General features: G+C 40.6%; 2 protein-coding genes across 9 annotated transcripts in view; one reads left to right on the top strand and one right to left on the bottom strand.

The window, feature by feature from the left end:
- The first annotated feature begins 3,685 nt into the window (after positions 1–3,685).
- On the top strand, positions 3,686–5,674 carry kcnj1a.1 (potassium inwardly rectifying channel subfamily J member 1a, tandem duplicate 1). Its single transcript, XM_044354507.1, has one exon. The coding sequence runs from the start codon at positions 3,697–3,699 to the stop codon at positions 4,813–4,815; it is 1,119 nt and encodes a 372-aa protein (XP_044210442.1). The 5' UTR covers positions 3,686–3,696; the 3' UTR covers positions 4,816–5,674.
- Positions 5,675–8,039: 2,365 nt separating this feature from the next.
- fli1 (Fli-1 proto-oncogene, ETS transcription factor) overlaps positions 8,040–26,733 on the bottom strand; it is a 33,098-nt gene continuing 14,404 nt past the window's right edge. For 7 of the 8 annotated variants that reach the window (XM_044354274.1, XM_044354272.1, XM_044354273.1 and 4 more), the window contains 5 exons: positions 19,952–20,020; positions 12,874–12,933; positions 12,390–12,449; positions 11,549–11,596; positions 8,040–11,348 (listed from right to left, as the gene is read on the bottom strand). In XM_044354274.1, coding sequence (XP_044210209.1) covers positions 10,819–11,348; positions 11,549–11,596; positions 12,390–12,449; positions 12,874–12,933; positions 19,952–20,020 — 767 coding nt within the window. In that variant the 3' untranslated portion in view covers positions 8,040–10,818. The remainder of the gene's footprint in view (positions 11,349–11,548; positions 11,597–12,389; positions 12,450–12,873; positions 12,934–19,951; positions 20,021–26,733) is intronic. The other variant, XM_044354271.1, reaches the window with a different exon arrangement.

Below are 26,733 nucleotides of genomic sequence, written 5' to 3'. Positions count from 1 at the left end.
AGTTGTGGCGAAGAGTGGGAAATGGTTGTTGCTTGGGGGAAGACAACTCTGCCGTGCAGAGCTGTGAAGTAGTGATGTTTGATTGATAGTGACAACGCTGTACCCGAGATGTGTTAAACTTTTTTTTTTATGGTGGTCATTCTCAGTGAATTGGAGGTTTATATGCATAAACAAACATGAGTTTCTTTTCAATTATGAACTCATTCCAGGGACAACATGGAATGTTAGTATTATAAGATGTTAATATCAGGTTATACAAAGCAGTGAAAGTAAATATTTTAATCATCCTTTCTGCTCAAATGTCTTGGAACATATTTCACATTCAGAAATCATAGCTTCAGTGCACTGGTGCATATACCAAAAGCTGGAAACAACTGAAAAAAAGAAAAAAAAACTTGATTGATTTTACCCAAAACAGCAGCTAATAAAAACGTGTGTGCGTGTGTGTCTACAGTAAACAATGCCACGTCACTGAGATTCAGAGAATCGGAACTATTTACAGATACAGTATACAGGCTTTGCACTTACATCGTAACCATTCACTTGGCCTCTTTTTCTAGAGTGTACACTGGGAGCAACTTTGAAAAGCTTAAACTCTAATAACAAACTAGAAACAGAGTAAATCCAGAGCAGCTCCCAGACTGAGGTGGACTGGGAGTGTGGTAGATAGAGGTCAGCTTGGCCCTCGGTGCCAGGCATCTGTGGGGTAAACACAACTTGTTAAAGCTGGGGGGGAAGAATATGCATGCGTATGTGTGTTTGGGGGCGGAGGGGTACTTGATGTCTCTGTGGGCGTAAACATCACCTGGATGATTCCAGCGCACCATGAGAGGACAGTATAAATGAACACAGGTGTGGGTGAACAGGCATGAAAGGAGGACACACCTAAGCTGTCTCAATCAGTTCTGAACAAGAAACACACAGAGAGGAGAGGTCGAGCTGGAGATTGCAATTCATCAACTTTTTGGATGTGCCTCAGTAAACAGGTGAGTGTGGACTTGAAGAAACATGACTTTCGTATTTAATTTTCAGCTGTACCACATTATATAAAGATGAGCATGATGTCTGTGTGACTAGTTCAGATGTAGTTAATTTAATGGGAGATATGATTGTCACTGTTATTATTAGACAAAAAGGAAAGAGAGCTGCAAATAAATTGATTGGTTCAGTTTTCTTTTTACAAAAACACTTTATTTTAGTTGAAGCTGGTTTGTAGCTCATTAACAAAAGAAAGCATTCACAACAAATAAGGCACTAAAGCTCACTAGAGATTTATTTCACTAATCTCCTCTTTAAATCAAAAGTATTGCTTAATCCCTGCTATAGCTGAAGTTATGTAACAGTCACAAACCATTTTAATAATGTAAATATCCAAAGTAGACTTTTATAACTCTGACATCAGAATATGCTTTGAAAATGGATCATTATAATGAATTAGACACTTAGAAACACAGAAACAGATCTAATATTGATAATATATCTAATATATCTTATATCTAATATCTGCTAATCTTAATGTCAATTAATGCTATTAATGCAACAGAAGCAACATTGTTACTTTACTCTTTACCAGCCACATTTTTATCTGTTTCCACTATAGTGGATTAATAAAAGAAGAGGTTGTCCTTAAGTTTCCAGTGCTGTTCACTGTAACACATGAGATGTAATCATTTACAATAAGCCTGCACTAGGAAGAAAGTAAACTCTTCTGATATATATATCAAAAGTATCAGTTAACATTAAATACAGTAAGGGCAGCAGAGTGTTAAAGCTTTAAACCTAAAACACTATTACTGTCATGACTCAGAGGCTTTTGACTGTAACTTGGCTCAATACAGCCAGTCAATGACTAAAACATTCAAGGCACATTCAAAAGTTCTGTGTAAGGACCCTGGAGTGCCAAAAATACAAGAAAAAAAGTGAAATACAATTCAATCATTCATATAAGGAAACTTTTCATACACAGTGATTGCTAGTCTTTTATTGATTGATTTATTGAATTTAAACTTTGATCCTAACTAAATAATAATAGGGTTAAAATTCTTTGACTCTGAATCATGACAGTAAAGCAAAGGTGGTTTCTATTTTGAAAGCTAGTTGTTTTCTAATGCAAAGCAATAATTTAGAGTAAGTCGTCATACATGCAATTAAAATACCCATTACCTGAAATTATTTCAACTCATATCTTATTACAGTATGAAAACATGCTGACCTAATCACTGGGTGTGGAAGGATAAGGTTTACATTCAAAGGGATTAAAGCTTGCAAACAAGCTACACCATGTGATTATCAGATTTCTTTTGGCAAAATCACTGTGTGTGAGCCTTGAGGGCTGAAAACAAAAACATAAACTCACTGCACTGATCGTTTTGTACTACTTAACACTCACTAACAAGCACGCCATGATCCAAATGGGTAGTTTGCATGACTTGGCAAGAACAGAGGCCATACTTGTTTGGAAACCTCAGCCAATACTGCCAGTTACCATCCATCAAGCACTAGACTCATGAGAACTCAGAGCTTGAATAAAGTCAAAGATTGTTATGTCTGTGAGCAGCTGGCCTTCTGGCTGGGTTTGCCCAAATTATTTTAATGCCACATTTATTTTTTGCTGCATTGAAACTTAGCAAACAAAGATGATCCTTGTGTTGAGACACTTACACTGGACCAAAATTCCCAAATTATTTGGTTTATTTGGACCACATGCGTTCTTCATTGGAAACTTTTGTTTTTCATTAACGTCAGGTCTTTACTGCAGTGCTGCATCCACCCAGGATTACAGCCTTTCACTGAGGATTAAAACTGCAGTGGGACAGAGCAGCTTGGAGCATATGAGACTGTACATACAGTAAGCAGTTCACAGTGAGACTCAGTCATACAACTATGGGGAGAGGAGTAAAGCAGGAAAACAGGGAAGATACTTACTGTATACAGAAGTAGGACAGGTGCTCACTGGAATTGCTTATAAAATACAAAAAAAGCAAACAAACACAAAAAAGAAATAAAACAAAAAATGGAATTTATTTCATCTAGACTCAGAGTCATTCTTTGCTCTTTGCAAGTCCCAAATGTTGTTGCATATATAACTGGGCATATACTGTATATTATATTTGTCCTTGGCACAGTATGTGCAAGAATATCCTCCTTTTTTCATCTCCCTTCCAGCACTTGACAGCCAGTGTCATCTTAACATTCTGCTTTGATTGTGACATTTTTTTCAGGATGATTGACAGTTTGAGAGTAAAGCTTTCTGACAGGCTGACTAGTTAAATGATGTGCACTGTGATGCAAAGCTGGGGCATTATCAAGTACATTTGTTATATTGGCATTTTTTAAACTTGGAATATTTTCATCAAACTTTGTTGCACATTTCTGTGAAGAGATTTTTTGTCATTACTGGGGCTGCCAAAGTGTAGTGGGGCCCCAGCTGCAGTTTCTGGTGTGATTATAGGACAAGTCACCTATGAACAGATTGCTTTTTTGTTTTGTATTTATAAGTAGTGTAAAGTTTGTATCCATTTTGTTGTTGATGTTTACCATTACCAAATAGAGATTTTCTTTTCTTGTGAAATTTTATTACAAGGAATTCATCAGTACCTTTACTTCACACTATTGCTTGATGACTGTTTTCAACTATGTACTTATGTTGTATAAATATTTTTTCATTTTATTGTCTTACAGGTTGGTTTGTAGAAAATGTGTGGATCCTTGAACAAACGCATCCAGGACTGTCTGGTGGAGCGAAGGAATCGCAGGACCAGACTAGTGACCAAAGATGGTCGCTGCAACATTGAATTTGGAAACATCAAGTACAGTAAACACTTTGCCTTCCTGGCTGACTTCTGGACCACCTTTGTGGAGATCCGGTGGCGTTTTGTCCTCTTCTTCTTCATTGCCTCTTTCACCCTTAGCTGGTTCATTTTTGGCCTGCTTTGGTACTGGATTGCCCGAAGTAATGGAGACCTGACGTGGCAGAACCCCCCTCCAGACCACATTCCATGTGTTGATAATGTCGGAGGACTCACCACTGCATTTCTGTACTCCCTTGAAACCCAGACAACTATTGGGTATGGTGGACGAGCGCTCACCCCTCTCTGCCCAGGTGCTGTGGCCCTTCTCATCATCCAGTCCCTCGTTGGAGCAATTATCAACTGCTTTATGTGTGGAGTCATCCTGTCCAAAATCTCTTTGCCTAAAAAGAGGGCTAAGACCATCACATTTAGTGACATGGCTGTCATCAGCCCCAAAAATGGTTCCCTCTGCTTATCAATCAGAGTGGCCAACCTGCGCAAGACCCTGATGATAGGAAGCCAGATCTATGGCAAGCTGTTGAGGACAACAATCACACCAGATGGGGAGACAATCATCATGGACCAGGTGAACATTGACTTCACAGTGGACGCCGGGAAGGACAACCTTTTCTTTGTATGTCCTCTCACGCTGTATCACATGATCGACAAGAGCAGCCCATTCTTCGAGATGGCGGTAGACACACTCCACAAGCAAGAGTTTGAGCTGGTCGTCTTCCTAGACGGCACCGCAGAGTCCACCAGCTCCGCCTGCCAAGTCCGGACCTCCTTTATTCCTCAGGAGATCATGTGGGGCTACAATTTCTTGCCCATCATCTCCAGAAGCAAAGAGGGCAAGTACAGGGTCGATTTCTCTAACTTCTCAAAGGTGGTCCCTATGGCCACTGCACACTGTGCCTACTGTTTCCACAACATCAAGGGTCATCATCACCACTCCAAAGATGGACATGACAACCATGGCTTTGAGGTGATTGATATTGATCAGCCGAATGTCACCAAGATGTGACATGATGGAGACATTGACAATGAACATTAGAAACAGACACTGGTAGAGGCTTGTAGCTCTCATTGACAAACTCCTCAAGACTCTGAGGGATAAACAAGTGCTGGAGGCAGGTGGGGTTACCTAATGGCAGCACATTGTGTAGCATTTAAATACGCAGAAAGGAAAACCCACCTCTTTGTCATTTTTTTGTGTTTAACACAGATAAGAAAGCTGTCTATGGGTCAGGACATGTATTATGAGCTCTTTGTATGTTAAACCACACCTTTCACTGTCTATTGACCAAAAACCTGTTCTCAAAAGGGAAGGTGGTGAAACGGTGAAACTACAATTCAAGAACAGAAAAAGAAATTTTTCCCAATTGCTCACACAAAAAATATACTGTGAGCTCTTGCTGTAAATGAAGATGAGTGGTTCTAATTTACCCATGGCCTTGCACATCAGGTTTACTGAGTAAGGAGAGAGAGAACAAAACAAATGTATTATCCTGTGTGTAAATCTAACAATTACTTGAAGGACTGGTGTTGAGGACCATGCTATTGTCATGGGTGAGAAAAAGATAAAGTGGTTGCTCAATAATTCATGCTACTGTAGGCTGCTGTACAGAAAGAGACACTTGGACTCGAAGCATTAAAGTATGCTTAACAATTCAGACATTGAGACACTATGGCTTGGGCTCAGGGGCCAGTCTTTTCAAACAGTAGGTGATGTAGTTGTGGTTTTCTTCTTGAGTAAAGACATTGTGAGAGAGCAAAGCTCTCAGGAAACACTAAAATTATGGCTGCATGCAGCACTGAGTATAGTATGAAAATCAATTCTGTTTGTAAGTCTTTTTTGAATTTAATCTCAGGGGAAAAAGACATTGAAATAAAGGCTATTTTTGCATTAAAAAAAAAAAAATATCAGTGTCATATTATTCTCTGTCTAACCGAGCCGGAACATCATATAAGGACTGTGATCAAAAAGGTCAAAGCAACATAATGACAGGTGCCAACCCCTATCACAGATTCTCATCTACAAACAAAGTGAAGTTGTGACAGTAAACAGACATCCAAACACAACAGAGTCAAAGTGTTTTGTAGATAAGAGCTGTTGCTTACTGCCCATTATTTTGCCTGCAGTTTCTGAACATGAATCCAGAATTCTCCATTTAGAAAATGACAGCACATACTGTATGCTAGCATGGAGCTTTAACTGGTCTTGCCAAGGCACCATGACCTCTTTAATGAACTGCATGCTTAGATCCTTAGTGTGTCTGCATCCAGAGATGTTACTGTAGCAATAATAATAAAAAATAGTATTATTATTCAGTAAGAAAAGCTAAGATGAAAGACGAATACAATATGACAATAATATTAAGACAATAATATGAATATTATTGACAAATATGTGATATGACTAAACAGCACAGGCACATTTTGATTAAAAAAGCAACTCCACATGGCTGTTCAGTGCCTCTGCACATATTTTTGTCTACATACAAACTAGGCTTGTAGAGCTGTCATTTCACACAGGCACCATGTGCACATAGCAGTTGTTAAATTGCCAACACCTATCATTTGAAGCAGTGTTCAGTGGGAGAATTAAATTACTCAAAGAGTCATCAACTTGTTTGGAGGAAAGGAAATACTGAGTAGATATATTGCAGACTAGGATGATTTTACACCTGCTGTTATAAACCACAGGGTGTGTTGTAAAGAAGGTGAGAGAAGCTGAGGTGGTCAAAGTGAGTTTCCAGCTGAAATATTTACACTTTTACCATGCTTCCTATGAATTACACTCATATGTGACTATTCTGTATGTGCAGTTGATATTAAATGGCAACACTCAAGATGACATGTAGTGCAACAGAGAGGATTGAGAGGTCAGGGTGTCAGCATTGACATCTTTATTATTTAATAACAAGATAATTACCTCTTGACTTTATCCAAAATGAACCTAAGCCATTCCCAATAACTGCATGAATGAAGAGAAATTTGTTGGAGATAAGACTGAAAATATAAACAAATATGATAAAAAATAAAAGGCTTTGGGTATGCTTTAGTGGTGATTGGTATAATAATACAGGTTGTTAAAGTGAATGAATAACTTCCTTAAGCAAAGGATAATTGTAGTGTTGCTTAATGAACAGCAGTGGAAGACTGTGGATGTTCTGATTATCCCAAGATGCAAAACTGTATGAATAATATTTAAAAAAGGAATGTGTATTCTCAGCATTTCACCTACTTTGATAAATAAATATTGGAGATTGGCAATGGTTAAGGTAAAAGTAAAACTTATTTTTTTCATTCTAGACATCTGTCACTTTACTGTATTATTTTCTACAAATGGAGAAATACAATTCCCTTGATATGTCAGCCTTTGGCCTCGTATTTCAGTTGATTTAAAACTTTCTGGAATTGAAAAAGGTGTAAACACAGATTAACAGTATTTTTGCACTGACAAAATGTAAGTTGTGATCATCATGGCAAAAAGCTGGCGTTAAGAAAAGAAGGCCTGTAAATAGGATGCAGTTTCCTCACCCTCCCTCAACCCATGTCTTTCTACTGGCAATGATTAGTGCTTAGAATATAAGCTTGTCTATAAGTTACAACCAGCTAAACCTAATGCAGTCTAATGTTTATGCTACCTTCATTACATAATATACAGTAAATGGAGTGGACAAAATATGATTAACATCAGCACTGCAAATTACAGCCTCCAAAATGACCAGAATGTTAAATCAACACTTCTCTAAAACATTTTTTCCGTAGTGCCTTAATTAGTTTGTGTATAAATTCAATTATATTACAATCAGATAACAAGACTTTCATGGTTGAAGTTGAAGTTGCCTAACTACAAACTGTAACGGCTGCTTTATCTTTCTGTAAATCGCATGTGAATCCAGGTGAAAAAGCTACACTTCAGTCAGGAAAATTATTGACTGGGAAGACTGTTTTGTTAGAACTCATCATTGTCTCAGATGTGCCCAGTACAAGGATGCAAATGCTAACACTGACAGTGCCAACACTTCCCTCAAACTACCTTAAAGAAACAAATAGTGTAAGAAATATACAATACATTTTGAACATTTGTAATAAGTTGTCGAGAACTGTCATAAACTTGAGGGGAATGGATGTCCAAACCTGACACACCTGAGACAAGTATATTCTCAAAATGTCATGATGGAAAATACACTGGTTGTGTTCACACTCAGGTGAAGCCATGGGCATGCAATGGAAGATAACTTGAGAGGTAAAAACATTTATTTTGTCACATTTTCCTATACAAAAGCCCTTTTTCAAAAGGTATTACTTCATACATTGCAGGAATGACAATAATAATAATACACTGGTTAATTGTAAAATTATACACATATATATATATATATTTGATATCCAAAATACATTGCATATACGAAGTAGCACAGATCCCTTTTCATTGATAATGCTTGTGAAACATGGAAGTTAAGGGTCCATTAGAATAATTTCTTTATGCTACAAATTACATGTTCCCTTTTTATTTGTTCATTTAAAGCTATAAAACTTCAGGAGAAGCTTGTTGTGGATATGAATACTGTTTGTATTATTTTGCATAAAATACCTGAAATTCTTTAATGCACAGGAAAAGCGACCAATTCCAGGGCTATTTGGCATCAAAAGTGATTAACAGTGGAAAAGAACCGCCATAATCACATGTTGCTTATAGAGTAAAGGAATCCCTGGTTATTGGATTATGATTTAAGCAGGCATTTGTGGTTTTGGGAATACTAGAAAATATCTTGTGCACGTAAAGGCACTTAGGATGTTACAAATTGAATTTCAGAAATAATAACAATAACAAGAAAACAAAAAAAATGTTAAAATGTATTGCCCAAATGTACAGATATAAAAACGCTTAAAATGCTGAACAAACTACTTAGCAGAAATGGACTTAAAAGGTTTGCATTTTTGACCGAGGTCAACTCGTATTAATTCTCTTGACTTTTTAATACTGTGTCACATATGAAAATAACTCTGCATAATTTATACAGTAAGTTGCTTTAATGCCTAGTTGACTGATGCTTATAAAATAATAAAAAATAGGTCTGACAAACGCACAGCGTTTGCGAATCTGAGGATTTCTTTGTTTCATCTCGTCATACTTTATTGGTTTTGTTCTCTGATGAACTACTTAGTCCAAAGTAATTTATTTTCAAGTGTCCATTTTCAGTTTCTTTAAAGGAATACTTTTGCTATTAACAGCTTTGAACACCTGAAGATGGATATGTTTTGACATGATACTATTACATGATGATGAAATCCTGCCTTGAGATTCATGTGCATTTGGCTGGGCTTTAGATCAGTGAGAAACTAACATTCAAACACACATGCTGCTCTCAAACTAGGATCCAGCCCTGGTAAAATGCAACTTGACTGTCTATTAACATGACTTACTGCTAAGCCACTTCTCTGTGTCTGTGTGACCTATATGGTCCTGACTGGCCTACATAGAGGGAGACACCGTGACAGCCATTATTGTCAGAGTGCACTTCAAAATCAAAAATTGTCAGATTTCTTTTCAGACATGGAGATGGCTGTATGTATCTTACTATACATTTCAGATGTAATGCTGTCTCTCTTTAATGAATAGAAAATAAATGGTGTAAAACAGCAGTTAAGATATGGCACTAACATTGTGAGGGTCAGGCTTTGATTCTCATTTTGGCACATAGTAAAACTAGATGCGCTCGTGGCACTGTAAGGCACTTTGGATAAAAGAAACATCCACTAAACAACATCTTGTTATGTAGACATCTACATTACATTACATTTGGAAATAGGCATTTTATGTTTTAAATTTAGACATTTTTGTGTGCAGCAAATGTGGTGTTAAGGAATGAATTTTTTCATTAAATGTTTACAAAATGAAAACATCTGACAAATTTTGATTTTGCTCTAGGATATCCTTTTTACACGTGTTTCACAAACCAGACGACATTCACATTAATACTGACATGGTCGAGCAACAAAACATCTGGAAATGACTGAAAGGCAACAACATGGCAAACATTTAATAGCCTAGTGTGTGGCCCCCTGAAAACATCTGACCTGGGTTGAATTATTGTTGCAAATTACTTCAATTACATCTTGACTCAGCTTCCTCAGCACAACAGAGTCAACTGTATACATTGCCCATCTTGAACTCCACACACAACACAGAAAGCATTTTAAGTAACTGAGTTGACACAGGTCAGCAAAACATACAGCGCTTTCTTCTCTGGTATTTAACTCTTCTCTAGCCTTCCAGTTTGGAGGATAAATTAAATCGTGAATGGCATATTCCAGTTGCCAAATTTCATTCAGTGCTGAGAAAAGTCCATCTGTTTGAGAGCTCCTTCTTGTCCAGCGAATTCCAGAAGACTCTCCACACACACATAAAAAGATGCAGATGGACAGACGAGCAGACTGAGACAGTGGAAACAGAAGGCTAGATGTGTTGGGAATAAGAAACCCCGACAAGGCTGTAGACAGCGGAAAGGGCAGATGCTTTAAAGCATAATGTACATAATGTACTGAGGAGGATGTAGATTGAGACCCATAAATAATAGGCCCATGTCTGGTAGTGAGGCGAGGAGGAAGAAAGACTCGGGTTGCTCTCCTGTCCTTAGGCTTTGGTTTGGGAAGGTTTTGGAAGGGACACCAACTGGCCTGTAGTTGCAGCTCTCAGGAGGATGGGAAAGAGAAAGGCACAGGAAACTCAGACGCACGTCCAAAACATAAACAAACAGTTGCTAGTCTTGTAAAGTAAGTAGTATTCCATTTTGGACCATAGCATCCAGTTGTTTATAAATTTTTACAAATATAAAATAATATCCTTCAATTTTATCATCCTTCATTCATGAGCAAAATTTCTTCAGAGGACAAAGGCCTCTATCGACTTAGTCTTCATTGCTTCGGCGTCATTGGGAGTGCAGGTCAGCAATTGTGGACTTTGTTGTGGAAGAGGGGAGGTTTTCGAGGGTAGTGGATGGTCAGATAGAGGTGTTTAATAGTAACTGCCCAGGTGGGACGGCACATGGGTGTTAGGGTGGCGGGGAACATTTGGGTTGGGGTAGATGCCTGCAGTGGGCGAGCTCCAGTATGGAGCAGTGGGTCCAAAGAAGTTAGAGGAGGTGACTGGCATGGACGGAGGGTGGGGGGATACAAAGTTGACCTTCTGCTGGTGGGCGTGGTAGGAAGGCACATAGGCTAGGTCCGAGGGGTACTTATACATGGAGGACTCAGTGGGGTGAGGCTGCAGCGCCTGAGCAATGCCGTGGAAGTCGAACTTGTAGGCATAGCGCTTGCCGTGCACCTTGGTCATGATATTTTTGTCATAGTAGTAGCGCAGCGCACGGCTCAGCTTGTCGTAGTTCATGTTGGGCTTGCTCTTACGCTCGCCCCAGCGCCGCGCCACCTCATCTGGGTCTGTCATCTTGAACTCGCCATTGGTGCCCTCCCAGGTGATACAGCCAGCATTGGCGCTGTCAGACAGGAGCTCCAGGAGGAACTGCCACAGTTGGATCTGACCTGACCCTGATGGTAGACACATACACGAACATTGGTCAGGCACAGAGTCATTCAACTAAGAGCACATTAGTCACTGTTCACAGCTCGACAGCTCATTATCTGCCTGTATGAGGTCTGCATGAAAGGACATTTCTGAGAAACTTCCAAGACAGTGGCCTATTCACAGCAAATTTATTATAAATATGGATGCATGCTCAGATTGTTACCTGGATTGGCTAGGCGACTACTGGTGGGACCCAGAATCTGGTAAGGATCTGTGGACAAAAGGAGAGATCTGTTGAAATACACACTGCTGTGATGATTTAAAGGAATGTGACCTACACTAATTGGTATGCAGTACTAACAGGTCAGTGATTTTGCTGTAGCAAACAGGCATTAACAATTTAATTGGAATACATTTAAAATGATAATAATCCATCTTTCTTTATTACTATTGCTCATAATATTATATTTCAGCTTGAGTAATTAGAGCTAAATATGCAAAACACTGACTGTGGTGAAGTCTTGGATGAATGTATTTGGATTATTGTGCTCTGCACACCCACTACATAATGAGCTGACCAGGAAAACCAATTACACGTGCTAATAGATATGTGGCTGAGAGGAGAGAGAAAAGTACAAACACTCACTCGTAAACTCAAAGCTTGGTCGTAGACTGTATTCCAAAAGTCCATTATTAAATTGTTGTTGACAGCCATGTAAGCAATAGTTTTGCACTTTTCTGAGGCTGTGGTGATTGAAGTCATGTTGAAATGTATTTACTAACATTTCAGCTACTTTTAAACATTAGATCTTTGGCTGATTATACTACAATTTTTAACATACTGTATGTAACAAAAATAAAAGGTGCAGTTTTTAGTTCACTAAAATTAGTCAGGCAACTTAGGAGTACATATAATTCTCTTATAATAACCATACGTGACTGTCTTGAAATTCAAGAGAGTAATAAAAAATAAATAAAAATAAAGGCACAAACGAAGGCTGATAGCAGTTCTTGTTGTACAATATTACAATATTGACCAAGAAAAACATCAGGTAAACTGTTACCTGGCTGAGGTCTGGGCTGCTCAGTGGACTTGGTCACATTCTGAGTTACCACTGGTGAGCCTGCAAAGACACAGAAAGAGAGCGGGAGAGAGGGACATGAAAAGGTTCAGAGAAAACATCAGTGGGGTGGCTTCAGATAAGCAAGCTACACATCTTGAAGGCACGTAAGCAGTGGTCCAAAGTCAATAAGTCAGTAACTGATGGCTGGACTGACTTCTGTTCATGTTCTGACAAGAGAAGCTGTAATCTTCAGGAATCTGTCCTACACGTCTAGACTTTGTGGATGTTGGAACTGCCTCTAGTGTGATGCAGACTTAGTGTTTAATACTGTTTGCAAATAATTTGGTGGCTTTAACCTACATGGAATGACAGATGTTAATGTTTACCACATCAGGTTATATGTACAGTAGACCCCCTCTCAGTAGGTTACAGTTATGTATGCTTTTCAGACAGAATTCCGCTTTAATGATTTTTGTGTCCTCACCTTTGCCACTGTGCATATTGTTTGACCATCCTGTCCGCCGTACAGCATCATATGAAGGGTCTGACAAAGAAAGAGAAAAAAAGGGAAGACAAAGTGTGAATATATTTTAAAATATTTTCTAAAAGGATGAGAAATATGTACAACTCATAAAAGATCAGTGGATGAACTCAAGTGCTATAGAAATTTGCAGTTCCTTGACCAAAATGCTGGGTGTTAAGTGAAATTACAATCTCAATGTCGATACTCAAAATTTGCCTGTGTATGTGACTACAGTAAGTGTCTCATCTCATTGTGTGCTAGACTCTCTCAGGAATGCAACCGTCACAGAGAAAAAAAAAAGATCAGTGCCAAATGGCATCAATAAATCTATCAAAATATGGTTGAAGATGCTCTTGACAGGATATCTGGGCATGGTAATGTGGTTTTGTTTGACACGCAGTGATGATTTAAATGTAGATGGCACAATCTTTGACAAAGACTACAGTTAGTTGAGCAGCTTGCAACACTCTGACCACAAATACAGGGAGTGATGCAAATTAACGTACAACAGAGACACATACATAGACAATCCATGTACATGGCATTCACCCCCTTCCCATCGCCCCACACAAGCGGCTTTCATGAAACCTTGACAAACAGCCAACATGGCCCAGTTTGCATGAGTTCTACCTGCTGTGTGTCTGCGGTTCAAACCTGACTGAGTGTGAAGCTGGACGGCTTCCAGTAACAATCAATCACTCTGACACAAGCAGATAAAACAGAGGATGTATCGTTCCCCTGGCAATGTCTCAAAAACACCCTGGTATACTCACAGTGCACCTGGCCAGCGCCCTTGTATTATTGTGGGCTAGAACTGTTCAAATAGTTGCTAGAATACAGGGAAATATGATGCGTATTTTGGCCAGATATGCTTTTCAAAGTGTTATCATGCTCTGCAAATCTTTTTGTCAGCAGTGTTTCTCGTCAGCAGTGTTTCTCCCAGGGGGCAGCGAATAGAGACGGTGTAATGGTGATGACAGAGATTGTTGCTGGGATCAGCAAGCTGTTACAAGGTCAAGAGGCAATCCCATTTCCCATCAGTGTAGGCTGAATTTTTGAGAATCAGGTGTATGGATGATTAAAGTTGGCAGTTTGAATCCCTAGATATGACTGAAAATCTGAACAGAGAAGAAGAATGAGCAAGACTTGATGCTTTTGCAACAAACGCGACACCAAATTCTGTGATGAATCAGATCAATAGCACAGCAAAGACTGACTGACCACTGTAAAAACTTCAAATATGAAGCACAGTGTAGCTTATAAATAGCATCGGGCACTCAAATCAATAACTAAACATGGGAAAAAATGGCATTGTCTTTTTACGCAATGTGCATGATTAATTATTAATCTGAAAAGGTGTGATGATAAGAATGATATGTTTTGACAGTTGTATTTGTGTTGACTATAAATGCTTTGTCTGTGTGTATGTGTGTGTGGGTGGGTGTCTTTTGGCGGACATGAATATTTATGTCTATGTCTTATGTAATTATTGTCATTTTATCCAGTGCACTAAAATTATTCACATACTGCCAGATGAGCTATCAGGCATCGAAAAGACTATTAGATTCACTATTATGTACTCCCTGTAGTTGTCTAAACTTCCTGAATCTTATTTATGTTCATATTTGAAAAAGTCCATCCACTTGGTATACAAGACATAGTTAAACAATGACCAACTGTATGTATGGCATGTTTTTCAGTCTTTTAGGTCTGAAACAAATGAAGATGGCCATCTTCCCTACAACTCATTTGGGCTTTGTGTGCCATCTTGACTCATATAACCTCATACAACCACACCATACAAATACATCATTATCATCATCAGCTGCCACCACAGGTCCCGCCATTTCTAAACACTGTACAATACTGCCCTCCTGTGGATCAAGACATATTGACATTTCAATATTACAATGTCCTCCTCTTGGTTTCCCTAAAATAAACAACAAATGATAAAAAACTGCAAATAAATCACTTCAGTTCTCCTTTCAGCATAACTGAACTCTAGACTCTAATCTCTCGACAACCATAAAAACAATGTTTGCCCAGTAACTTGCCACAAGTGTTTTATTGTTTCACTAATTTCATAACCCACCAATGGCAATGTAAAAACACTTCAAATCCAATTATGTGTGTTGTGCCTCTTTCAAAAGGCCATTTTGTTGCCTTGTTTTCCCTTTCCTTATTGGCAGAATATCCTCCAATGGGAAAACTTCCTGCTGCTAAGGGACCTCTTGATCTCTACACTAATTTCAAACTTTTCAACTTTTAACCCCTGATGTTTAACCAAAGGGCCCATTCCTGTCTGCAGACAACAAGAGGGGTTCTGGTCTCTGACTGGAAAAAGTGATATTCAAAATGAAGAAAAGGGATAAAAAATAATGAACAAAATAAAATACAAAAAAGTGAATTGATTAGAATATGATGAAACAAATGAAATAAAGAAGAACGTAATAGAGAGAAAGACAAAAAGAGGGAGAAGAGGGACAAAGAACAAGCGGGCTCCCGTGGCTCAGCAGGGCTGTCAGGTTCAATCTGGTGTGGGCCGGCAGGATAGCCAAGGAGCAGTGACTGGGGGAGAGTCCTGGGAGACTTGCGTTTCCTGCCTGCCTCGCCTGCAGACAACCTCTCTTTGTTTTACTGGCCCTTTTTTCCCCTCTACTCACCGCCAGCCCCCACCTCCATCCACTCTCCACCACCCCGAAAAAAACACAACGGGGCTACCTCAATCTACGTGCAGAGAGGGGTTACAAACAGAAGAGGAGATGGTGGGGGAGAAGCAGAAGTGTGGCAGAAGATGGAGACAGATTAAGTGCACAAAAAAGGGTGAAGGAGAAATGAGAAAGGGCAAAAGAACGAGAAGGGGAAGAAAAAACTTGAGAGAGGGAAGAAAAAATATTGAAAAAAAAAAAAGAGTCAGACAAAACACAACTTTGGAATTTGAAAAGAAAACAATGGCAGCAAACCCAGCTACTGTCTGGTATGGGCTAGAGGAGATGCCCAGTACTATGGGCTCATCCACATCTTTTATATACCCTTGGTGAAGTGGTTGGCAGCAGACTACATTCAACTCCAAAAAAGAGATGTTCCTTTACCCACATGCAAGCAAGAATAGAGAAGGAGAAGGCCAAAAAGCTCAAACAGTGCTGCACAATTAAAGGATTTCAACAGTATTCACTCTGTTTTGAGGTTAATTGGACTGAGAGAAAGGTGGGGAAATGGAAGTGAAAGTGCAGGAGGAAGAAGCAGCAGATGTAAAATGTACAAAACCCAAGTGGTCGGGGGTACGCGGAGCGAGCCAGCCACGCAAACACAGACACAGACCTGAATGTGCACACACAGAGCTGCCTCATCCCAAGCCCCGTCCTCCTCCCCCCACCCTCCTTCATTTTTCCAGGCCTCGCTCTGACTGCGACTTGAGCCAGTTTCCACTCTGGTCTGGGGTGTGGTGCACGCTCCTGGGAGACTTCGACTGCAGGACCAGTTAGTCAAAACAAGGCCTGAGCGCTAGACAGAGAGGCAGAAAGAGGCAGAGAGACACAAGGAGCAAGAGAGAAAGAGGCACAGAGGGAGACATAGTGGGAGAGAAAGAAAGAGAGAGCAACTGAGTACAGAGGGTGAGATAGAAAGAGAGAAGAGGTAGAGAGTCGAGTCGTGTACTGTTTTTAACCCGCAGTCTGAGCCAAGGAGAGAGACTCAGACAGGGTAAACTTTTTTAATACCCGTAATACAGGTGCTTTAAAAGCCATCTGTGTGAGGCAGGAGCCATAAGAGGAGGATAATGATGGTAAAGTACAGGAGTTAGAAACACTGTAGACAATGAGTGCACCGGAATAGAGCAACAGAGGACTGTAACACTGCTGCGTATACGCATGGGCAAAAGTTATGGGCTATGTTTTTCTTTTTCTTTAATTTAGAAATGCAAAGGGAGCAATTGAAAGTCCTGAATATGTGGACGGCCTGTTCGCGTAATGGTGCACTTCAAGCTGTATTGCCGTTTTGACTTGGCAGCAAATACATTCACAGAGGTGAATCATCATCTTTTACCGAGAAGCAGTGGAGAGTATGAGTGTCCTTCCTTTGAATAAAAAATTCCAAAATATCATAGCAGCAGTACAAACAAAAGCTAAAAGAAAAAAAAAAGTCAATAAAGGTACAAAGCCACGGCACAGTGAAAATAGCTGGAAAAGTAGGCACCGGCCAGGACTGCCAGTGTATCATACTGTGTGTTAACATTACCATCCACATACTGTACAATATACATACTTTCCAATACTCAAAAGCAATACAACTGCATACTGTAATACATGCTGCACGGAAGACATGCAGGAACCTACCCACCCACACAAACACATGCCTATCCACAGGCAAATAGTACACGATACACACAGAGCCACACACACGCACACACACACACACACACACACACACACACAAACACACACGTTCCCTTTCATAGCTGCTGCATTCCATGTTTTATATGCTCTCTTTTATTCATAACATTGCATTTTACACCACAGAGTCTGGAGCAGATTAAGGGTTGTCTCCTGCTGTATGCTCGTGCTTACTCTACCCCAAAGAGCCTGTATGGTATTTGACTGTTCTCGAAAGGCAATATGAACTTGAACATCTGGCAATACTGATCTGAGAAAATGTTGATAAAGGCTTCTCCTGAAGCAAGGTTTCTTTAATGGAGAACTGTTGAGTCACAAACTCATGACTAACAATTTTGATGTTTTTACTTTTCATCTTGTTTCATTTTTTTCACTTAATTTGGCATGAAAGTTAAATTTTGTAATATTTAATGGTGGTTAATAAGCTGCATGACTTTAAGGCCAATAAAAATATTTCCAAACAAGATGATTTATTTCAAAATTGGACGGACATCAATGTGATAACATGGCTGTATTTCCCAATTCCTAAAAAGTCACCCTGTTGGATATGTAAGCCTTTTCTCAGCTAGAAGTAGTTGGCTGTACACTGGCTGGGATCATGGGACACAACTAGAGGCACAGTCAGTGTTACAGGAGCCCATAATAGAAATCACCTCTTGTGAAAGGGAAATGCTGTTGAAGGGAGTGACCCTCTATTCCTGCCAGTCCAAATACCTGGTGCTGAGAACCAGGAAGACCGAGGTCGGGGGTGACCGAGCAGAATCTTATCTGGCTTGCCCATTGGTCTATTGGTATTGAAGCTGGGCGAGAACAAGTACAAAGCCTGCTAACGCTCACGACTGGAGCAGATAGAGAGAGGCAGAGGGCATTCTCGGACACTTATCAGACCTAGTGTTTCCTCTTTTCCTGCCTTGATAGGGCCTCTCATCCTGTGAGCAAGGCTATCACTGTTATTGCAGTCCTTTCTCCCGTCTCTGGTGGTGACACCATATAGCCGATGTAAAGGATGTGTAGCTTTTTTTAACAGATACGCAGTGCAGCCTTCGCCTAGTTCATGTCGTGTCAGCACAAAATAATGTTTGTAGAGTGAAAAGGTATCCAGAGGAAAGAGACTGTCATCCCGAGCTGCTGTGGGCGTTGTTCTAAGAAACTCAGCTTGGTTTTTACAAGGATTTTACTGGTAACATTATCAAAACTATAAGTAACAATGGAAAATTAGTCAGCAGTTCAAACTTGACAGTTGCATCTCCAATTAATTACAGATTTGAAAATGTAAATGTATATTAGTTACTAATCTGACTAACTTTGTGAGAAAAAAAATCACTAAGCAGCCTAGTTGATAATAATTCAAACAAAATGCCCTTAACTTACCTGAAAGTTTAATATTAATTTCTGAGATTTAAAAAAAAAAAAGTTGACGAATCTCTTAACAAACACATAAAAAATCTCCCCTACAGAGGTGAGCTATTCCAAACAGTTTCCAATTCAGATTAATTCACTTTTTGAGAAATAAAATATAAAAATGAGCTGAAGAAAAACAAATTAATCATACGTACGAATAATACATGTAATTCAAGAACATTTGGATAAAGCTGACTTGTGTTGCATACAAGTAGAATCATCTTATCTGACGTGATATTTGTTTAAAAAAACATGTTTTCGGACAAATAATATTTGATGAGTATTTTGCAGTCCCAATACCCAGCATTCAATGTGCTTTAGACATACATTGAATAAGTTTCATCAACAGGTAGTGATAGTAATCTCTTACAAATAGTATAGAAATTGATTTTGTAGAGCAAAATGTGCACAAGGTGGTTAACTCCAGTCTCAGATAGTTGCTCTACTCTTGAGTTTAATACAAAGAAAAAAAGCCCCCCAGCATATACTGTATAGTTACTCTCTTTTCAACCCTCTGCCATGAACACCCGCATACATCTAGACACACACACTAATTTCCAATCCAATCTGGTCTAAAGTAGCCAATCAGCCTCTTCTGCCATGTGTGTTGCACCGTACACATTGTTGCTTCAGCACCTGTCTCTGATGCATGTCTCTCCAATAAACAACCTCATTCACATGTCTTACATCCCGCATCCTTACCTATAATCGCTACATTCACAGGCTATGTCCACCCCAGCTGCTGTGGATAGAACTCATCAGCACACTGCTTTTGTCTTCTTGTTAATACGCCTCTATTCTGAAACCACCCTTTTAAGCTGCAATGTGTTGTCACAGGTATTGGCTCTGAATAGTACGGACTGCTGTAACAGCTTGCCTCATGTTATTTTAACAACACAAAAGGTGCACCTGCCCAGAGCCTTGTCAGTGGCAAGCAGTGACTGCGTGTGCTTTGAATTTGTGTGAGTGCTCTGTATTCTCAAGTGTGTGTATTTGTTTGCATCTGCTTGTGTGAAGCTGGCAGGTACTGTGAAGGAGAATTTTAAAGGACTGCTGAAAATTCTCTGTCTTTTATTCTCTCTTTTTTCCTTCTCTCACTCTTCTTCCTTTATCTCTTTGGAGCCTATTATTCTCACCTCACTCCCTTGATGTAAAACAGTTGAACTCTGCAAACACCAAACCAAATATATAGACACATGGATAGAGAATTGGATAGAGGATAGCCAATAAAGAAATTGTGTTCCTACCCTCTTTGGCAGCTAGGCGAGGGGATGGGTCTGTGTGAGATGGCGTATTGTAGGATAATGATGAGCTACCTGCAATGAGACAAAAGAGAGCACATTAAGACAAAACAATGTCTTATGCACCTGTCCTGTAAACAAATGAATGACATCTAAAACTAGCACATAAAAATCTGAATAAGTGATATGATAATTTTCACAAAGTCTCTTACACTTATCAGATTCAGCATTAATAGCACAATTCCTTGTAGTGTAATGAGTAATCTTGCATTAAAAAATTTACAGATGTTAACTTTTATAATCAGCAAGACAATGTGCTTTAAAGGAGAGTAACCCTTGGGTACCCCTATTGAACTCTAAGTGACAGACTCATATGATATAACAATAGCCAGCAGGTGGCAGTAGAAAGTTCAGCTCAATTACTGTCATGCAGCACTCAAGCCCCTTTCATTTCTTGAACTGTGTTCCTATTTTGTCTTAAAAAATAATCTCAGAGGGAAAATAATTCATGACACATAAATCTAGCCCCAAATACAAAAAAAAATCCAGCAACATGTGCGCACTGTCAGTCCGCTAAATGTAGGAAAAACCCTGAAGTCTGCCAGCATTTTCACTGCAAAGCCCTATTCCTGAATAATAAAGTCGGAGAGGCAAGACTCTGCATATGGCTGCCTATTCATTTCACCTTATGGAGCAGAACTCTGCGCTGCATTCCTGCACTTACACAGGCACCCTGGGCGGCACCAAAATGCTCTCTTAATTTTAGCTGCCCCCAGGCATAAATCAGCGAGTGGAAAAACAGACCCAAAAATGCACAGAGAAAACACAAGAGCTGCTACTACATGGGGAGTGTTAAGATTTAGCACTACGACTGCTAAGAGGAGCTGCTGAGTAGGGAAGATACGTTTTCTGAATGGGGGGATCTGACAAAGAACAAAAACTGGAAAGAAAAATCTAGCTTGAGATGTGCTCTTCTTAAGATTTGATGCAGGATCCTAATTCACTGTGTTGCTGGTGGTGGGGTTGGGGGTGAAGGGGCCCATGGTGGCAGACTAGGGGTCTGTTTTTTAGTGGGAGGTGGGGTGCTCCACAAATGTATTCTAACCTCCCAACACCCCACCCCTCCCAGTTCTACCTACTCCACGGCACCCCCAAGGCTCTGGGTCTAATTTAGAAACCTGGGGGCCTCAGAACAGGGGAGCCATTGTATGAGGCAGGGTCCCTGCACAGCAATCAAACGCAGTTCCTCGTACAAAAATAATTCCACACGCGGAGTGTAAGCGCACATGGGGCAAGCAAGCCACCGAATCTTTGGAATAAGGGAGAAAGTGAAAGAGAAAAGGTGTACAGTCAGACAGAAAAAGAGAGGGAAAGAAGGGAGGAGGAAGGGGCTGTTAACCCTTTTCCTACTGTGTGCTACATATGTGGGCTGACCCAGACAGGCAAACAGGCAGCATTGCTGAGAAAACCTCAAAACCATCCCACAGAGAAATTCAGGACTGCTGTACGAGAGAGAGTGAGAGTGAGTGAGAGCGGAGGGGTGAGTGAGCGACAGAGAGAGAGAGAGAGAGAGAGAGAGAGAGAGAGAGAGAGATAGAGAGAGAGAGAGAGAGAGAGAGGCCACAGCTGACAGTTTGGTGGAGGGAGTCTTGGCTGTGCTGCCTATTTATTTGGACGGCCTCTTTCTCTCTCAGAAAACAAACATATCCTGGTAATCTGACAGCACAGTGGGAGGACTGGCCAGTGTTCAGCCTTTAAGACCCTCACTCTCCCTTTCCCTCCCTAGTCACATCTGCTCAGAGTCTGTTAGATTACATAACATCCACAAACAATTTTCTTTTCTCTCCTTCCTATGACTGATGGCTCTTTCAAAAGGCCCTGTCCTCCAGTTTGGCATGCCCATAATATTGACAGAGATTTTTCAGGGCTTGTTCAGCATTGTGATGGACCTCCATTGGGCCCCTGCTGTTTATTCTGTAGAGCCATATGATACCATCGCCTAAAACATGTGGCACAGGCTTTGTCAACAAACTGAAAGTCCCAGTTGTGCAGTTTTGGGCATTCTGCCACCTAAAGGAAGCCAACAGAAAGTCATCCTTTTAGCTCTATAGAATAAAGCTGCACTGGCTAGAGCCACTGCCCATCTTTATAACAGATTTATGTAGTGCACCAGAGAAATTTACAACAAGTCCTCAAAACTTGGCCTCAAAAAGGCTGTTACTCTTCCAAAATGACTCATATGAGTGCTGTCTGATCTGATGCCCCTATCGTCAAAACATCATTTGTAAGTGCCTGTCAAAATGCATATGACAAATATGGGCGATTACCATTTTCTGATCAGCCAGTGCTATAATTACAGTTTGGTAAGGTTAAGGCGCAGAATACTGGGTAAGATTAGGGGAATATATCATGGTTTGGTTACAGTAACTACTTGGTTATGGTTGGAGTATATATTTTCCAATTAAAACACTTAGTTAGCACCGAGCGATTTAGCATTGCACTCCTATTACACTGTCAGACTTGTGGACAGTTTTTTAAAAAAGGATCAAAATCAATGCAACAGAACTAGAGACATTCTTCTTCCCTGTCAAAACCTGCCACCCACATTACACACGATGCAACCTGACCAGTGAAAGTTTGTCTGGAGATTTGGGTGTTATGCTAGTAGCGGTTAATGTAGCCTAAAGTAGAGATGAGGAGCAGGCTACAGAGGTCTGGTAAGGTCACTTCTTTCTAACTCCACATCCCTAGATTTTTTTCATTTTTAAACTGGTAGTCTTCAACCCCAACCGACGGTGATCTAATTTTTTAGATATTGCGCCGCTCCCTCTGGAGCCAAAAAACACTTTAGTAGTATTTCCCAAAAACTGTGGGTTTTCCTTAAAGCTTAGGGAAAGATCATTCATTACAGGTATGTGACTGGACCCAAACTCAGGTCTCATGACAGGCAAATGCACTACATACCCAGTCACCACCGTGACTTCCCTTTACTTTCTGCCATGCTACATATGGGGTACCCTAACTCCTGCATTGGCACTGGACGTTGGCAATGGAAGTAAATCATGAGCTGCGGAATGATCCAATATGAATGTAATTCCTTGGAATACTGGATATTACTCACCAGAGAAATTACAGAATTGGTCGTTTGTGCAAATGCCTAAAACAACCTATTTTTATGAACCACTTGTGGCCTTGAAATTTATGGTGTTTATCTCTCAAATTCAAAGGTGGAAATGTTGTCATAGCTCCACAAACCCTTTTAAGGAGGAGGCTGGGTGGATGGATGGAGTAAGTATGTGAGTTTGACAAGAGAGATTACTGTTCACATCTTGTCACCTATATAATACAAACAACCAATGCTGTTTTTTTTGTATTACTGTTATAATGTTATTGCAGAAAGAAAGAATTTTCAAAATGTTAGCATTAAAGTTAAAGAACGGGTTTTGTGGAATTCTCCAATATCAACATTCTTATCTGGCAATTGAGATGCAGTACAATTACGTTATACCCCGAAGCAGCTAGCTTCAATAACTGCTGAACTCATCTCAGTATTTATATGAACGGCAACAGCTTATTATTCACCTCCACTTATGCTGATGTGATATGTTCATAAATTCTTGCAGTGCTAAGTGTCTGAACCCCAGCAGTCAAGTGAGCAGCCGCAGACTGCTCTGTAATGGTGGCTTACAGCAGACAGCTAACAGTAAAGGGTGCAGAGCCAGGCCGTTGAGCCCCTCTGCACCAGTGATAATCTGCCAATAGAAAGAACTAATGCAAGGGGAGCTCAATAAAAATGTTGTGAGGGGAGAAAGAGAGAGAGAGAAAGAGAGCGAGAGAGAGAGAGAGAGAGCTCTCCAGACCTCCTTTTTCCCTACTCAGCCTTCGAGCCCAGATGTTTATGGTCTGTATAAACTATTGAGGGCTCGAGAATGTCCCCCACTCTGGAGCGAGCAGCAGCAGCAGTGGAGTGCAGGAGCCCAGACTTATCACTCTCTCTCTCCCTCTGTCTTGACTCCCTCACTGTAAATCTATCCAGACACAAGCAACGGCGACAGCTGGGAAACAGAACTATTGCTATTCTCCAATGGCACTCAATCATGACCACCTCGGACCGTTTCCACACACTTCTAAAAAACAGTTCACCCCCCCGACTTCTTTTTTCTATCTCACACTTGCATTCTATAACTGTTTCTCTTGCCCCTGCCCTTGTCCTCAGTTAACTACTGTAAAGTCTCCCTGTCAAGGATATCTTCTTCATCCAATTTCTTCTGTTTCTTTTGATCTACAGTAGATTTGTTTTCAAGTCTCAGTCTTGTTACTTTTCCCTCCTCACTCCCTCTTTCTCCCTTCTCTTTCCTTCTCTCTCTCTTCTTGCATCTCTGTGTGTTGGAGGATACAGTCTCTCGTTGTCTGAGGTTTTCGCTCTGCTCCGTTTCCAGCACATGTGGTATCAAACCGACCTACATGGGTGTGATAAAGCAAACAGTCCGCGGTCCCTCCCTGACAGACTAATTTGAACAAATTCTCAAATTGCACCCCAAATTGAAAGCACATTGGGGTGCGGGCGGCCATCATTTATAAAAATCTGGATAAGTGACCAACAATGAGGCCAAAATAATGCATGGGCAACTACCCTTGTTACTGCGAGCAGCTGGGTAGCCAGACAGATGTTCAGATTGTGCCCGCGGTTGCACCAGTGTGGGTGTTTGAACGATATTTCTGTGCATGACGTGGCAGGAATGTTTTGTTATGGTATGGCCGAAGGGTGGGGAAGTGTGTCCCTGCCCCGTGCCGAGTGTACATACAGGGCTTAATGACTCTGAGGAATGTTAATCAGAGGTTCAATAAACAGACCCAAACACACGCATGATGCACACAGATGTGTATGAAATGATTGCAGTACCCCTTTGGACCATCCATTGTTTGGAGGAGGATGGGAAGTAATGTATGAAAGAGCCATGAATGAGGCAGGAGGAAGACATCACATGACCTGTAATCACTAATACTTCCAGGGTTTGGCTCAGATCCCCCACCCCCCCACCCCCCCATGCTCTCTCTTTTTCTGTATTCTGGAAGCTCGGCCCAGCTCCAACACTTGTGAGTGAAGCCAGAGGTCTATTTTCTGGACGGGGTTACTCCTCGTCTATGATTGTGTTTGTTTGTGCTGCGGGGGGAGAAGAGAGACCAGCTTTAGTTTCCAAATCATCAGCCCTGCAGGGTCTGCATAAAGCCTCAACCCTCCTCCTCTTTCTCCTTCTCCTTCGCTGTCTTTCTTAGACGTTCATTTACTAACATGGTTCCTCTTGCCCTTAGGCTCCCAGTGTCAATAATACACACTGCTCACTTCTCAGAGAGCTGCCCCGAAACAGGTCAGTCAGTCCAGGCACGGGATGGGAGCATTCATCTTTTTTGATTGTCGGGAACAGATCCAAAGCAATTTCAGCTGGCAAGTGGAGAGGATTCCCGAGACATCTCTTCTGTCTCCAAAACACACAAGGTCTAAATCAAAAAAAGGGCAGCATTGGGCAGAGTCGTGGTGCAGCACGCCTAAGCCGTGGCTAAGTCCCGCAGCCAGTGGCCATAATGAAAACTGCTTTGCGGAGTGTGCCCAGTGGCGGTCAGACAGATCCACCCGCTGCAGCGCTGCACAATGAGGCTGTTATACTCATGACAAGCATCTCTCTCTGCCCAGACGCCGTGCATAGAGAAAACTGTTGACACCCACAAAATACAGTTCCCATTACATCACACCAAGGCCCATCGCGATTTTTTGGGAGTAATTTTAAATTTAGTTGAGCCATCACTCACTCCACCCAATGTGGCGTCATGATATTCTGCAGTGGCAGCACAGGCAGCTCTCACTATTCTTCAGTTTAGAATGCAAAGTATTCAATGATGGGACAAATAGGTCTCTGTATGTCCAACAGTCATATTATTAAAATCTACTTATTTTTACGGTAAACATACTTAGTGTCTGAACAAGACATCGCTGCGTATTCAAGCTTTCACCCACACCAGATGTTATATTTTCTATTAAAATGTCATTTGCATACTGCCTCAGAAAACTGGCTTCATTTCCCTACTGAAACATATGAAGCAGGATTATGCTGAGAACCTCTTCAAAGGTAAAAGGCTCAAATTTAGTTGCCTCCATTGCAAATTGCAGATCAGCTTTCTTTGCTGTGCTGAACACACAGGCCTAGCGTGATTCCTGAGGCAATGCACCTGGGCTTCATCTTTCTGTGGACCATGTGGAATAAGGCGCTGCAAAGTGTAGTGGGGGATGTAGTCGATGGTTATCTCGATAGGGAAAGAAACCCTCCTGGTTTCCACAGCTCTGTTTAAGACTGGGTAGCCATTATGGAGAAATGAGTTTCCAGTAAAAGCAATTTCATTGTTTATTGATGGTAATATGAATATAGTGCGGTGAAAAAAAAAAGTGTCATGTTGTTTGCCCGGGTTTGGCATTTTTTCCACTTACTTCTCATCCAAAAATAAAGAAAAGTGTATGAAAAGAGGCTTGTGTCTTGACAGAAAGTTGATTATGACTTCTTTTCTTTGGCAAAAATAGACGCCAGTACAGACTTTGACTTAGGCACAAACAGTAGGAATAGAGCGCAGTTCAACAAAATGACTGTCCTCTTGCTGTCTCATACTCGATAAGAAAAAAAAAATCACGGATGAAATTCAGTCTTTTGATCAAATTTCAGAATTTTTCTTTTCAGTTTTCTGTCATTTTAGCATCAAACAACTGCTGTTGGAGTCTTTCTTCCACTGATCCCTGAATT

The sequence above is a fragment of the Thunnus albacares genome, chromosome 6 (genome assembly GCF_914725855.1).
Source record: "Thunnus albacares chromosome 6, fThuAlb1.1, whole genome shotgun sequence".
Taxonomy (NCBI): domain Eukaryota; kingdom Metazoa; phylum Chordata; class Actinopteri; order Scombriformes; family Scombridae; genus Thunnus; species Thunnus albacares.
The sequence above is the reverse complement of the archived record's forward strand: the minus strand, read 5'-3'. Positions and strand labels throughout refer to the sequence as shown.

What these genes read in the sequence shown, in the direction of transcription:
- kcnj1a.1 (XM_044354507.1), top strand. Translation starts at nt 3,697, where the DNA reads ATGTGTGGATCCTTGAACAAACGCATCCAGGACTGTCTGGTGGAGCGA.